This window comes from Salmo trutta, chromosome 6, assembly GCF_901001165.1.
Source record: "Salmo trutta chromosome 6, fSalTru1.1, whole genome shotgun sequence".
NCBI lineage: Eukaryota > Metazoa > Chordata > Actinopteri > Salmoniformes > Salmonidae > Salmo > Salmo trutta.
In genome coordinates, this window is record NC_042962.1 from 29887651 (window position 1) to 29904005 (window position 16355).

A 16355-nucleotide genomic window follows, 5' to 3' on the forward strand; every position below is an offset into this window, starting at 1 on the left:
CATTGGTTATATAGGCTACGCATATCAAGCAAATGTCAATACAAATCATCCCTCCCCTTTCCACAGAGCCCTCCTGCCCCCAAAGTCATTCCCCAGCGCAACAGCAACCTCCGCGAGCTCCCCGTGGCACCTGGCAACCAAAACGCGAACAACGTCCGCCCCGCCTCTGCGCCAAACTCCTCCAACGTCAGGCCCGTTGCCAGGGCAATGCAAGGAGGGGCGCAACCGGGCCTGAACCCTCGGCCGGTACCCGGCGGTGGCAGAGGAAGAGCCCAGCCTGCTGCTGCCAACAAGGCAGCAGCACAGCTCCCTGGGCCACCTGGAAGAACGGTGGTTTGCAGGGATTCCACAAGCACTCGGCCAAACACAGCAGTACAGGTCAGTTCTGCACCACATGTAAATGGCACCCTATTCTCTATATAATAAAGCTCTGGTCAAAAGTAGTGTGCTATGTAGGGAATAAGATGCCATTTCGGACGCACCTAAAAGGACTGTCTAAATTAAACAGTGTTATGGCTAGAACGGGAAACGGCTGGGATTTCCATGTGCGACTCATTTGCAATATAGGAAGAATTTAGAAAGTGGGCTTTAGGTTTTATTTCGTTAATCATTTTCTCTGTTTTATCACATATTCAAGGCATGGAGCTAATTTGAGAATGCTTTATGATTTTGACAGACGGTGTGCCTGTAAAATTCAGTAACCTGAGATAAGCCGAGCGAAGCCCGCCGCGATCCTAAATGAGGTAGTTCTATTTATTTAATGGCCCAATCATAAGGTTAGAAATGAGATGAGACTCGTTCACAGAGGAGTCCATTAGAAGATGAATCAATACCATTGTAGTATATTTCTCTGGGGGTATCGCTTCTCATTGCTACTGTGAATGTCACTCCAATTTAGACGGTCCCAATGGTAAACACTGTAACTCTATGGTTGCGTCTCAAATGGCACCCTATTCCCTATAGTGCACTGCTTTTAACGAGCGCTGGTCAAAAGTAGTGCACTATAATGGGAATAGTGTGAGGAAGGGCTGGGAATTGCCAGGGACCTCATAATACGATTATGTATTGCTATTCTCACGATTCTATGTATTCACTGAGGGTACAGAACATTAGGAACACCTGCTCTTTCCATGACAGAATGACCAGATGAAAGTTATGATCCCTTATTGATGTCACCTGTTAAAGCCACTTCAGTCAGTGTAGATGAAGGGGAGGAGACCGGTTAAAGATGGATTTCTTAATCCTTGAGACATGGATTGTGTGCCATTCAGAGGGTGAATGGGCAAGACAAAGATCTAAGTGCCTTTTGAACGGGGTATGGTAGTAGGTGCCCGGCTTACCGGTTTGGGTGTGTCAAGAACTGCAACGCTGCTGGGTTTTTCACGCTCAACAGTTTCCCGTGTGTGTCAAGAATAGACCACCACCCAAAGGACATCCAGCCAACTAGACACAACTGTGGGAAGCATTGGAGTCAACATGGGCCAGCATCCTTTATAGAATGCTTTCGACACCTTGTAGAGTCCAGGTTCTGAGTGCAAAAGGGTGCTGCAGAGGGACAAGAGAGAGCCATGAGAGAACCAGTTTTGATCAATTGTGGAAATAAAAGTGCTGAAAACAAAATGGGCTCCCTATTTAAAGAGAGCAAGCTATGAAGGAAAAACACTGGAGTTTTGGTGCAGGTACAGCAAGCTAGCGCAAAAATAACAATGCAATATTGTCAGAAAGATATCGATTTCTTTCCCCATCACTAGTCTGAGGGCCCATTGGGCTCTGGTCAAAAGTAGTGCACTATATAGGGAATAGGGTTCCATTGGGGAAGCAAGCCTGTGTTAATAGCACATTGTGAGTTTGTGTCTTTGTGATGTTTCTCGTATTGTTCGATTTGTTGTAGGATCCGGACGAGGACGAGGAGACGCGGCAGTACCGTCTGAAGATCGAGGAGCAGAAGCGTCTCCGGGAAGAGATCCTGAAGAGGAAGGAGATGAGGAGGCAGATGCAGGCCAGCGTCCGCAAGAAGGAGCTACTGGAACGCATCAACGGCCAGGGTGACCCACCACCACAACAACATCAACAACCGCCCCAACAACAACTGCAGCGGCAGTTTCCTCCTAAACCTCAACAGCCCCAGCAAGGCACTTCTGCCTTCCCTCCCAACGGCACCCCACAGACGCCCCCCGCACTCCGCCAGAACGTCAAGACCCGCCTGACCAAGGGTGAGCAAGCCCCGGCTCCAGGCTGGCAGGGCAGCCAGCAGGGGAGCAACACTGGCCCCGGGGGCCCTGGTCCCAACCATCAGCAGCAGGCCCAGTGGCAACAGCAACACGGGCAGCAGAGGAGGAACGTTACCCAGCTGAACCCTGTCAGACCAGGTGGGGCCCCTCTCATGGGGAACATGCCCATTCAGGGAGTCCCGATGGCGGGTCTGGGTTCAGGCCAGGCCCAGGCTCTGGGGCCTAAATCAGGGGTGAAGAGAACTGTGATGCAGCGAGCCAACAGTGGAGACGGAGCGGGGCCACAAGTCCCACAGAAAGTAAGAGTGGTCAAGCTTCTAGGAGGGGTGAGTTCCTGGTTTGGTGATTTGCTTTTGGACTGACAGAAATAGGGTTGCAAAATTCTGGGAGAATTACCGAATCCGAAGGGAATAAACAGGAAAACCTGGGAATTTGGGGAAAATGTACCGGAATTTTGCAATCCTAAATAAACAGCATCTTTGTTTCGTTTTGCCTTTGTCCTGCGGTTCGTTCGGTACCCTCTATTGTTTCCTTGAAAGTGAATTCAACCTAAGAATTTCCAGATACTTTTAAATGTCACCCACTCCCTAGGACCACATGTTTTGTAACCTATTTGGAATGCTATATGGCTCTCTGTGTCATTTTGGCAAGATGTATCCATAAAGTGTCCCATTTCCTTTGTTTTTGTGGTGGTATTGAAAATGAGGAGCTTCCACACCCATCTTAGCTTTAAAATACTAATAGGAACCAGTCATTAATGTGAACTGTCTGGCATTTCTCTGACATGTATTAAATGTATTTGGTGTTCGAGACACCACTGTCCTTTTTGAAGACATACCCATATTGTTTTTAAAAGATCTAAACGGGGGAACTTTAAGTGTAAAACAGGCAAGACGGTTATGAGCCAACTCAGTCCAGATTCAGAAATCCCTCCTTTGTCAGCGTTGGATCATTTTATTCTCGTTGGTTCAAATCACTACTGCCGCCGCCTTAATTATGAATTAATCACGGTTGTAAATTGGAAAAGGCTTTGTGTATAAACATTCGTATCTGTCGTTGATGAGGCAGTTGTGAGATGTGATGTATTTTGGAGTAAGCTGCTTTGCTCACATCCCAGAGGATAAGGCTGTAAAGGCTGCATCGCAGGCTCTCTCTCTCTCTCTCTCTCTCTCTCTGATGCCCTAAATGAAGATAACGGAGTGTCAGCCACGTTAATAGAAACCTGTTCCTAGCTATCTGAAGTGCCGCATCTCCGAGGGAGAGAGGAAGCCCATAGCTGTGCTGAAAAAGCAGATTCTCCAGATGCTCTCTCCTCCGCCACACATTGTTCCGCTGTCATCGGCAGCCTGACAATGTTATCTCGCTCCCTCCCTCCCTCCCTCTCTCCAGCAGCCGCCTCTCAGGTGTGTGAGCCATAGAAACGTCAACCCACGACTCGCGTCAATTAATCTTCCCTTAGCAGGGCGGCTCTGCGCCATAATACCTGTGTAAGAAAGAGTCGCCACTTTTGAGGGAATTGGATTTGTATAGCTTAGGCAGTGCAGATAAGGGGTGGGGGGGGGGTGGGGGGGTTTAATCAGGCAGAATAGGGCCCTACAATGCAACATGCGCTACAAAAGCCAGGGGGGTGGGGAGGAGACTGGGTGGGGTAAAGGGACGGGGAACATGTGAAGCCGGTGTCACTCGGGTGTAATGCAGCTTAGCATCTGATGGGTGCAATCAGCAGCTGTAGATTTCTATAGGAGGATTAATCCATTTACTGTGGGATGACGGCAGGAGACCGGTCCGAGTCAGATAGCTCTGCTGTCTTTCTCTCTTTTCCTAGTATTGATCTGTCACATTAAGAGGAGGAGGAGGAGGAGAGAAGAGACAGCCTTCATCTCGTTCCGCGTGTGGGTGTGCATGTGTGTAGGCTGTACGGCCCTAGCTCTCTAACTATTTAATAACGAGAGCGTAACCATGTTGGATCCATTCGCAGCATGAGGCCCACAGTGCTCTGCCTCAAAGCTAATGTCTTCGTGGGTATTGTGGTGTGAGAACAGGAAAGCCAGACTGGCTTCAGATATTGCTGAAGGGCGCATTTCAACAGGACCTTTTTCGACCGTTTTGATGTTCGATTTGAAGTCTGGAATCCGTGATCGGTCTTGTGTTCTCTGCGTCGCCAGGCCCTTGCATCCAATCGAAGGACTCCATCCAGACCACACTGTAACAGTTAAAACCGAGAAATGAGTCGAAAGTCTGTTGGTTAGCGTATGCGCCCCAAATGGCACCCTATGGCCTGCGATAGTGCACTATGTTGGCACCCTATTCCATACAAAGTGCACTACTTTTGACCAGAGCCCCCCCATAGGACTCTGGTCAAATGTAGTGCACTATAATGGGAATAGGGTGCCATTTAGGACAGAGCCCTGCAGTCTATTTACTTTCCCTGTACTGTGTGATCTCTAGGGAGGAGATGTGAGTGGTGCCAGCGCCCCAATCCAGCAGCAGGCCACCAGGCCAGCCCCCCAGCTCCGCCAGGGCCCAGTGAGGAAGGTAACCCTAGCCAGCCCCCCCGGAGGACAGCCCATACAGGGCCTGGTCACACAGGGGGGCAGAGGGGGCATGGGCAACAGGGTAGGTTATATCCACTCACACCTATCACCATTACGAGCACTAAACAAAAAACAGTGTTTGTGTCCCAAATGGCACCTTATTCCCTACATAGCCATTTGAGGTGCCATTTGGGACGGAACCGGTGGACTCTAAACAGGGCCGAGCTAACACTCTCTAGCGTTACTTACCAGGGCCTGAAACTGTGATTTTGGTCCACCAGCCAGTACTGTCATATTAAGGGCAGGTGTATTTTTGACAGGAGCGCTACCCAGAACTCATCTTTTAAATATAGATGTAAGAAAGTCCTCTCTTAATACATTGCTATTCGCTATGTTTTTCATGCCTCTGGCGTTCCCCTGACGTTTATGTTAGCAGCTGTACCATTTGGAGCAGGTCTGGTAGTAACTTAAGACAGGACAGTATGCCAGGTGTAGTAATGTTGACAAGCTGAGAGTCGGCGTGACACGACTGCTACATGGGGTCCCCTGGCCTCTCTGCACGCTTGTCACCAGCCCGCCGTCTCGGCGGACAGGACGGACGCTTTTGGCTCGGCGACACTGACAGGGAAAGGCAGCCACCATGACGCCTGGTTGGCTGGCTCTCTCCTTCTTTGTACTCTGGGGTCGCTCCCCCTTTCCGCCGCGGTGGCTGACGAACAAACACACCACTCCCTCCCTCGCTCTCGTATGAAGATGCAGCAGTCATGTTTTGACGTTGACACTGTATGTAGAAATATAATAAGTCAATCAAGCAAAAGCACCAGCTCAGCAGCCTGGAGGTGTTTATGAGAAAATGGAGGAGAAAAAAACAGCAGGTTTTTGAATTTTCAGTCATGCTGAAAAACAGTAGACTCTGGTAGATGCAAGTCTCTCTGGATAAGACTGCTAAAGGACGTAAATGTACAGTGTATTCAGACTTTTTCCACATTTTGTTACGTTAAAGCCTTATCCTGAAATGTATGAAATAGTTTTTCCCTCATTAATCTACACACAATACTCCATAATGACAGCGAAAACATGTTTTTAGAAATGTTTGTTAATTTATAAAAAAGAAAAACGGGAATATTCAGACCCTTTGCTATGAGACTTGAAGTTGAGCTCAGGAGCATCTTGTTTCCATTGATCATCCTTGATGTTTCTACAACTTGATTGGAGTCCACCTGTGGTAAATTCAATTGATTGGACATGATTGTCTATATAAGGTCCCACAGTTGACAGTGCATGTTAGAGTAAAAACCAAGCCATGAGGTTGAAGGAATTGTCCGTAGAGCTCCGAGACAAGATTGTGTCGAGGCACAGATCGGGGGAAGGGTACCAAAACATTTCTGCAGCATTGAAGGTCCCCAAGAACACAGTGTCCTCCATCATTCCTAAATGGAAGAAGTTTGAAACCACCAAGCCTCTTCCTAGAGCTGGCCACCCGGCCAAACTGAGCAATCGGGGAGAAGGGCCTTGGTCAGGGGGGTGACCAAGAACCCAATCGTCACTCTGACAGGGCAGGGACTTGAACCCAATCGAACATCTCTGGAAAGACCTGAAAATAGCTGTGCAAAGACACTCCCATCCTACCTGACAGAGCTTGAGAGGATATGCAGAGAAGAATACATGTGTGCCAGGCTTGTAGCATCATACCCAAGAAGACTTGAGGCTGTAATTGCTGCCAAAGGTGCTTCAACAAAGTACTGAGTAAAGGGTCTGAATACTTATGTAAATGTGACTATTTCATTTTTATTCTTTATAAATTTGCTAAGATTTCTAAACTGTTTTTGCTTTGTCATTATGTGGTATTGTGTGTAGATTGATGAGGAATAAAAAATATTTAATCAATTTTAGAATAAGTCTAATATAACTGGAAAAAGTCAAGGGGTCTGAATACTTTCTGAATGCACTGTAGATATCACGCATCTCGTTGCCACTCGGCTGAATGCGGTATTAAAACAACATACCTGCATAAGAGGTTCAAAAAGTTTCCTCTCTCTTTCCCCCCTCCCCCTTTCTTTCCTCCCTGCCTGGTGCAGGTGGTTGTCCCGGGGTGTGGCAGAGCCAGAGGGGCAGTGGGGGCGGGAGGGGCGAGTCAGCTGGGCCGTGGGCGCCTGATTCCTACCAGACAGAGCCAGAGAGGGGCAGGGGACAGCCAGGCCTGCACTGTGTCCATAGACGGCCTCTCCACATCCACCACCGACGCGCAACTCCGAAACTTGCTCAACTCAATCGGCCCCATCCAGGTAGGCCTTCTTTCCTTGTCTCCATCTGTGTTTGCGTCTCAAATAGCACCCTAGAATGCTCAACTTTAAATAAAAAATGACATTTATTATTATTTTTTTAAATATTTTTTTGAAGTAGGGCACTCTAGGGTGCCATTTGGGACGCTTACCCTACTCTCCCTCCATGCTTCCCTGCTCCACCGGTAGAACGTCTTCTATGCTCCCTCTCATAATGGTGGACTCTTAACTAATGTGGATCGATTGTGGTCTGCTAGCACCCTCTAGCTACAGAATGTAATATAACCACACCTGCCTCCCCCATCCACCCCTGCTCCCTCTTGTGGATGAGAGAAGCTTGCGATGGGGGTAGCAGCAACTGCTCTGTTCTAAACACGCCTGCTCTCCCCTTGTTCTGCTCATGCTGCCGCAGATGTTCAAAATGCTGCCCCAGCAGAGGAAAGCCATTGCCAAATTTCACAATCCCCAGCATGCCTTGAGTTTCCAAGTCAGCTTCAACAGGTAAATAAACCACTTTGTTTCACTCTCCATTTTTAAAACCCCCCAATCCTCTGTCACTACTCTGAAAATGTAGTGTGTCTCTCTTCCCCCCCCCCCCCCCCCAAATGTATCATTATGAAAAGGGTTTACACCTAACACCAAATTAGAACGCTTACTCATCGATGCATCTTTCTTTTGAAACCATACAGGCATATGATAGATTTGTCCCATATTGATGTGTCACTGATTGATGTCTGAAGCGCGCGGTAGAGGGTGGCGGCGAGTGCCCAGTGCAGGACGTCACGCCTGACGCTCATGTGGCTTGGAGACTACGGTGTACAAATCCTTCAGCTATATGTAACCACAGCCCTATGGAACACGAACCTACACAGCACCCTCATCCTCCTCACAACAAGCACCCCCGACCGCCTTGCCTGCTGGCTATCTACTGTGGGAAAACGTCAACACAAAGCAGCATGTTTTGCTCATGTTTGAATTGCCGTTAAGGGGAAGGTTCAATGCCGGTTTCATATGACAAATATGTTTATGGTCGCTGCTCTGGACACTTGGACAGACGTGACTAGAGGGAAGATGCTGGATAGTCTGTGATTTGTCAAACTTTGACAGAAGAAATTTGAGATGAGAAAAGGTTTGAGTAAAAGGTTTGTGCATCGGGCAGTAACGACAACAAGAAGTAGTGGTTAACACTGGATAATGGTTGCTCCCACCCTCAGCTCAGTTGTGAACACCATCTATATCAACGATTAGGGAAAAGAGTTTAGGAGATTTAACTTGTACCTGGAGATTTTTACACATTTTCTGAACAGGTGTTTCTGATTCGAGGCAAGCTGCTGATGTAGGTCTTGACTGAAAGAAACAGGTGTAGAATAGGTGCGAAGCTTGCCACAACATATTTTCCTTTCTGGCAGTGCCATTTTCCTTCTACAGATGGCAGCATTTCATAATTATTGTTGGTTGGATGCGATGGGTTGACTTTTTGGGTAGAGCCCTTCCTCAAGTAGTGTTTCGTTTCTGAGTAAAGGGCACAGCCTAGTGGAGAATTTAAGCCATTTAAAAAAAATAATAATAATCTGGTTTGAGGGTATGATTATGGTGATTTAAACTTGCACTTGCATCAGGTAACGATTCCAAGGATTTTTATTCAAATAGAATTTAGATTGATTAGCCATGCAAAATACAGGACGTTCTTAACCTATTCCTTACACAGTTCTGTTAAAGAAAGCTCTTTTGACTGGCCACCATATCTTCACTTTTCACTTCTGGAGGAATACTAGGCTGGATGACATGGATAAATAGTGTGTATTTGTTAGGTTTTCTCTACATTTAAGTTCATTGACGTTACGTGGAAAGACTGGTTTAATTGTCCTTATGATGCTAGTGTGTCCATTTTGACCAGTAGCGTTAATTGATCATCGGAAAAACGTGTACTTTAATAGGGAGCCGTTAGTTCTGTCTTTTAACTGGGTAAACATGAATAGGGCGTCTACGCTTGTGTGATCTCGGAATCCGTTTTAGACTTTATTTACATTTTTGCGATGCACTCAACTTTAGTTTTGTATATTGTTGGCATATTCTGATTTCATTGGTACATGTCAAGTTTAGTGGGTGTGTGTTCGCTCCATAGTAAATCGTCATTACAGTTCCATTTTAAAGGTTTATCAGTGTTTCCCTTAGAATTTGTTTTAGCAGTGGTGGCAACTGTCGCAGAAGGGGTGTGGGGGGTCAGGCAAGGATCATAAAGGGGTTTATCTGGTGTTCGTGTTGGGGGGGGCGTGGTAATTGGCGTGGTCAACCCGTTGGCGCAGCTTAATTCGATTCAGAATTGGCGGCGGAGAGACAAATTTCGGGTTTCTCAGCAAAATGTCCTGCAATTCTATGTATCGCGTTTTGCCATGGCTGTGTTATGCTCACACACTATAACAAAAGCAATGGGTACCCCAATCGGGCCCCTGGGTATGTGCCCGGTAGGTAATCCACCCAGGCCAAAAAATACTCATAAATTCATAGGGAGAATCAAAAATGTAAAATATTAACTGTCTAGCTTTTATTTTGTGGATTTCTAGTTCTCAAAGATTACATTTTCATTTCTAAGTACTTTGTCTGGTTTTTGTCATTTAAGTTTACACAAAACATTTTTCCATTCCACTTTTTTATATATATATTTGGTGTGGGGGCAACAATTTAGCCGCACCGGTGCGCCGCTGTTAAATGAATACAGGGGAAACACTGGGTTTAAGATTGTCATGCTACATTGGTATAATGATTCAAATGCTGAGTATGGTTGGTAGTTTTATAGTTTGTCAACAAAATCTCTTACAGATTGATTTGGGAAAAAACTTTTTGAAGCGTCCAATTTTTGCAGGGTACAATTTTTACATTGCAGCAGATGTGTTTTAGTTGCCATAAATTTAGATTCTGTATTGTATTGCTGATATGATTATTGTTGGCCGATACGTTCAGAAAATTTTTGATATGGGTCATTTAGAAACAGTTGAAGTTTAGTTTTGTTTCTGATCATATACAACTCTAACCTGAGCTACAAATTCTACTTTAATTTAATAGTAAACTTTAATTTAATAGTACATTTTACTTTGACTCAATAGTTAAACAAGGATACTGGTTTGTGGTTTTTGCATTTGGCCACAATTCAGAATGTTCTAGCAGTCTTGCCAATCTATGTTTGTGTTGTTTATCATTCTGATTAGAACACCAAGCTGCAAAAGGAAAGCTCATACTTGTTTTTTTTTTTACTTAAAAGAAAAAAACATATTTACAAACTCATTCTACCTGAGTGATTATCTAGGTAATGAACGTGTATATATACACACACACGCATATATACATCCTATTTTTTATCATGGTGTATTTTATTTATTAATGATGGATTTCAGGTTTACTGAAACCTGATATCTGGTGCAACAAATGCATATTTGTATCAGTGAACAACATAGTGCCTTTCAGTGTTGCTGGATCAAATTTGGTTAGGTTTTTATTTTGCTTCCAAAAGTGACCAACCTCCCATAACAAGATATCAGAATAAAACAGTTGCAGTATAATTCCATTATTTAGTATAATTTAGTGCAATACCTGTTCCATTTGGGAAGGTGTGGGGGCAACCATTGTCAGTGTATTAGTAGTCATGTACATAACATCAAACAATTATAACTTTCACTGAATGTTTATCACTTTTCCAAACGTTTTGAGTTCTCATTATGTGCTTTGTTGTATCACGTTAACCTTTTTTTATTTTTATATATATATCTATATATAGATATGTGTGTCCAGACTTTCATTATTCTACAAGTATTTCATTTGTATGTTGAACAAAAACTTGAGAGCCTGGACCCTGTTTCTGTTTGTAGATATTTGAAGACGTTTTAAAGGGAAAATAAAATATGGCCTATATATACCATGGAAATATGGTTATGTGAAGCCGATTGAACTATTCTAGCCCGCAACTTTGTGTGTCTGATGTCTATTTGTCGTTGCGGTGAGGTAGCTCAATACGGATGCCAGCTGTCATTCATTGTAATTTAATATTTTTCTTAAGATATTGGTTAGTTTTTATCCTCCCTGGTTATTGTCTCTTACAGTATACTGACTCCCCTCCCTGTGCTGTTTTACCAAATCCTTTAACAATTTCCTGTTGCACAATTCAATTTGGGAACTAGGTGTATCAGTAAGATTAGGTAACTTGTGCTTTTGAATGTAGGCTACGTAGTTTGAATGTAGGCTACGTAGTTTGAATGTAGGCTACATAGTTCCATTACATGCTAATTGGGTACAATCTGCCATTATTTCTGGCAATTAATCTTTTTTTTTTTGTCAAGTATTTGAGTATCTTTATTCATAGTGTATATATTCATAGTTTACATTTAATTACCCCCATCCTCACCAACACACAGCACTGATGATTAATTATTTGAGATGCCATAGTATTAGCTGTAAGCATAAGGAGCAGAGGAAGACGCATGTGTTACCTAGTGGTTTCCTGTACTCCTTGTAAGTCGTAAAGGGCTACATGTTACAATTGAGTACAATTTTAAAGTGTTTTTTTTGTCACTGTTCCCATTTTGTGCTTTCTCTGACTACTGAGGTTTTATTTTGTTTTGTTATGTTTGAACTGGCCGCTTCTTTGCACGTTGTTCAATGTTTTTTTGTACTGAATTTGAATCCTATGGATTTGAAAAGTATTGTCAATGCCATTTAAGTCCCATTAGTAAAAGACATGAAGGTTATGTCTTGTAACAGAGAACCAGGTTCATATTGGACCTATTTTTGTACCTTGTTTCGAAGGTTTTTATTGCCGTTGTACTTGCATGTACTTTATGATGAACGTTATGCTTTTTGTGTCATCAGGTTTGGAGCACTCCACTTTAGCTGTTTCAATGTTGATGATTTTTTTTGGAAAACTGCACTAATTTAAGTTTTAAACAGGATGCTACATTGACTGATCTGCTCACATCTAATTGTTTCCTATTGATTATTTTAAATGTCAATGGTTTTCTAAGATACAACTACTGTACATGCTGCTTAAAATGTTATCGTGGCCGTTGGGTTGAAGACGCGCCTGACGTTTAAAAGATCTCCGAACTTTGAAACTACTAACGTTTCTTATTCTTCACTTAGGTGTATTGGATGGGCTCCAGAAGCGCTTTGTTTTTTTTTTTGCAGGACCACGGCTGAATATCCATAGTTGACTCCTTTCCTCTTCTTTTTTTTTTAGGTGTGATCCCGTGGACTGGCGGCTTGCCTCTCAATGCTAACACGATTTGGTTGTTTGCAGGTCCTGTGAGAACACGATTGACTACTTTTTCCTCTTGATAATTCAATTGATTTTGCAGCATGGTTTTGGGCCTCAAACCCCATTGGTCAGACTTACGCTTCCTCCGTCAACACCTTTTCCTGTAACCCTATCCTCCCAACCTCCAAGGTTGGCATTGACTCAGTTGAGATGTGTTGTTATTGTGGTTGTTGCTGCTCTTAACCCTCTGTATCAAGCAGGGGCCCTGCCTGGATTACCTTTGTTTGTTAGCCCAATGGATGGAGGTTAACATCTGTGACGACACCCGGGTTCACAGATCAGACACGCTTAAAGCCACACGATTCCGCTCCACCCAAGTCATGCCAGCTATGCTCGGCATTCAAATGTTTGGTTGGATCATAAAAAAGACACCACTGATTTCTTATACCGTGTACGGTGTGGTATTGTCAAGCACTGACAGAACTGACTTGAATTGTTGAAAATATACCAAAATGTATGTTTCACATTTGTGTTGAAAGAAATGTTGATCAATCAAGATTGTACAAACCAACGTTGTTCAAGAATTTCAGTGTTTGTCTGTGAAATGTTTGCTTGAGATTCCTTTGTAAACTGAGATGCAACATGTTGAAATATGCTATTATTTTTACAAAATATACAAGATACAATGTACATTGTTGAATAATTAAGTTATTCCATACCTAAATAAACACCAATGTATTTTGTCTTTTGGTTTTCTTGAATTAACTTTGAAATTAAAGGCAGTGTGATTGATTTTTTTAAATGTATTTCACCTTTATTTAACCAGGTGAAATATCACAGTGCGACTGATGCCTAGTATGATGTGCTAACTATAGGTAGAAACGAATTATGCTCAAGTCATTCTTATGATTATAAAAGTATGCCTATGTTCAGTTGAAGTTGGAAGTTTACATACACCTTAGCCAAATACATTTAAACTCCGTTTTTAACAATCCCTGACATTTAATCACAGTAACAATTCCCTGTCTTAGGTCAGTTAGGATCACCACTTTTTATTTTAAGAATGTGAAATGTCAGAATAATAGTAGAGTGATTTATTTCAGCTTTAATTTGTTTCATCACATTCCCAGTGGGTCAGAAGTTTATGTACACTTAATTAGTATTTGGTAGCATTGCCTTTAAATTGCTTAACTTGGGTCAAATGTTTCAGGTAGCTTTCCACAAGCTTCCCACAATAATTTGGGTGAATTTTGGCCCATTCCTCCTGACAGAGCTGGTGTAACTGAGTCAGGATTGTAGGCTTCCTTGCTCGCACACATTTTTTCAGTTCTGCCCACAAATTTTCTATAGGATTGAGGTCAAGGCTTTGTGATGGCCACTCCAATAACTTGACTTTGTTGTCCTTAAGCCATTTTGCCACAACTTTGGAAGTATGCTTGGGGTCATTGTCCATTTGGAAGACCCATTTGCGACCAAGCTTTCGCTTCCTGACAGATGTCTTGAGATGTTGCTTCAATATATCCACATAATTTTCCTGCCTCATGATGCCATCTATTTTGTGAAGTGCACCTGCAGCAAAGCACCCCACAACATGATGCTGCCACCCCCGTGCTTCATGGTTGGGATGGTGTTCTTCGGCTTGCAAGCATCCCCCTTTTTCCTCCAAACGTAACGATGGTCATTATGGCCAAACAGTTCTATTTTCATTTCATCAGACCAGAGGACATTTCTCCAAAAAGTACGATCTTTGTCCCCATGTGCAGTTGCAAACCGTAGTCTGGCTTTTTTATGACGGTTTTGGAGCAGTGGCTTCTTCCTTGCTGAGCGGCCTTTCAGGTTTTGTCGATACAGGACTCGTTTTACTGTGGATATAGATACTTTTGTACCTGTTTCCTCCAGCATCTTCACAAGGTCCTTTGCGGTTGTTCTGGGATTGATTTGCACTTTTCGCACCAAAGTACGTTCATCTCTAAGAGACAACGCGTCTCCTTCCTGAGCGGTATGCCGGCTGCGTGGTCCCATGGTGTTTGGAAATTGCTCCCAAGGATGAACCAGAATTGTGGATGTCTACAAGTTTTTTACCTGAGGCCTTGGCTGATTTCTTTTGATTTTCCCATGATGTCAAGCAAAGAGGCACTGAGTTTGAAGGTCGGCCTTGACATGCATCCACAGGTACACCTCCAATTGACTAAAATGATGTCAGTTAGCCAATCAGAACCTTCTAAAGCCATGACATTTTCTGGAATTTTCCAGGCTGTTTAAAGGCACAGTCAACTTAGTGTATGTAAACTTCTGACCCACTGGAATTGTCTGTAAACAATTGTTGGAAAAATTACTTGTGTCATGCGCAAAGTAGATGTGCTAACCGACTTGCCAAAACTAGTTTGTTAACAAGAAATTTGTGGAGTAGTTGAAAAACGGGTTTTAAAGACTCCAACCTAAGTATAAACTTCTGACTTCAACTGTAAATTCCTTTGAACATTTGGAGTTATGTACTCATGCACATGTGCTCTTTGAGGAAGAGCCTCTGTAGCTTTTTCCTTCTTACTACCAACCATTTACAGTGTTGCAGACACACCTAATGGTTGTTGGTGACAGCAGATTCAATACAAAATAAATTATGCAAACTTTCATTTTCAAGCAGCCATCATTGTCCCTGCCATTGCAGCAACTTGACCCCCTAAGAAACCAAGTTGTGTTTTCCAAAATGCCAGATGACCGCTCATGTTTGCAAATGTCCCCAATTGTTGAAATGGTTGTTCAAACTGCAGCAGTCAAACACAAGGCCCCCACAGGGATTAGCGAGAGCTTTATTTACCTCCTCTGCGGAATGCTTTCTCTCAGCCGCTTTTGTATCTGCCAGAGACTCAAGGTCAACGCTCTGGAGGAGACGTGCCGCTTTGTCTCTCTCCCAAGTTTCCACCTCACAATATCAACAACAATACACAATGTAGGTGACTCTAGAGAAGGAAGTGGAATTCCTAGTCGTGTTGCAACAATGTTCAGACTTCAGAAACCTTGCAGTGGCCCTACCTCTTTTCGAGACTTGGGGGGGCCATTTACTCTGTACTTCTAGTCTTCGTTTGCTCTTACACTCTGCTCAGTATAAGATGTAGAGAGCTATTCCGTAGTACAGCATTAAACATTGACCAACCATACCTTGGCTCTATAGACATTTTTATCACAGTTCATTCATGTAATAGGTTAATAATCCTACCGCAATCTATTCAAGAGAGTGAAGCCTAAGTCTTAGTATTTGTGATCGATCGGTCTCTGAAAGTCATCATTCCTTGTTTACCTTTCGACAACACTTTATATGAAGGGGTATACGTAACACCTTTGAATGTTGCAGTATCATTCATAACACATGAATTCAACATACTTTATAAGGAGTATTCAAAATTAAAGTCCCCTCAAATAAAACTCGATTCATCCATTTTACAACTGAAATGTGTGTTCTTAGTGTCCCAGTAGCCAACCTTCTGAGAAACTATTCACACAGCATGTTAGGAGAAAGCACAAGGTCAGCCTTAAGGGCATTACCCTTGTAACAGTTTTGAGGGTTAAATGAATTGCTAAAGGCCACAATGGCTGTAGGGGATGGCACCAGCTCTGGGTGTATCTTTTAAATACACTAAACAAACAAAAAATAAACAACATACAAACATTTCAAAGATTTTAGTGACTTACACTTCATATAAGGAAATCAGTCAATTGAAATAAATTAGGCCCTAATTGATGGATGGAATATTGTCACAGATAACTTTTTTTTTTTAAAGGAAGGGGCGTGGATCAGAAAACCAGTCAGTATCTGGTGTGACCACCATTTGCCTCATGCAGCGTGACACATTTCCTTCGCCTAGAGTTGATCAGGCTGTTGATTGTGGCCTGTGGAGTGTTGTCCCACTCCTCTTCAATGGCTGTGCGAAGTTGCTGGATATTGACGGGAACTAGAACACGCTGTCGTACACGTAGATCCAGAGCATCCCAAACATGCTCAATGGTGACAAGTATGGTGAGTATGCAGGCCATGAAAGAACTGGGTACATTTTCAGCTTCCAGG

At 43.4% G+C, this 16355-nt stretch overlaps 1 protein-coding gene across 3 annotated transcripts in view; it reads left to right on the forward strand.

Moving 5' to 3' along the window:
• The window catches only part of rbm33a (RNA binding motif protein 33a), a 53113-nt gene extending 40078 nt beyond the window's left edge, over positions 1-13035 (forward strand). For all 3 annotated transcript variants that reach the window (XM_029756127.1, XM_029756125.1, XM_029756128.1), the window contains exons 14-19: positions 67-378; positions 1892-2557; positions 4680-4847; positions 6844-7050; positions 7460-7548; positions 7737-13035. In XM_029756127.1, coding sequence (XP_029611987.1) covers positions 67-378; positions 1892-2557; positions 4680-4847; positions 6844-7050; positions 7460-7548; positions 7737-7785 — 1491 coding nt within the window. In that variant the 3' untranslated portion in view covers positions 7786-13035. The remainder of the gene's footprint in view (positions 1-66; positions 379-1891; positions 2558-4679; positions 4848-6843; positions 7051-7459; positions 7549-7736) is intronic.
• Positions 13036-16355: the final 3320 nt, after the last annotated feature.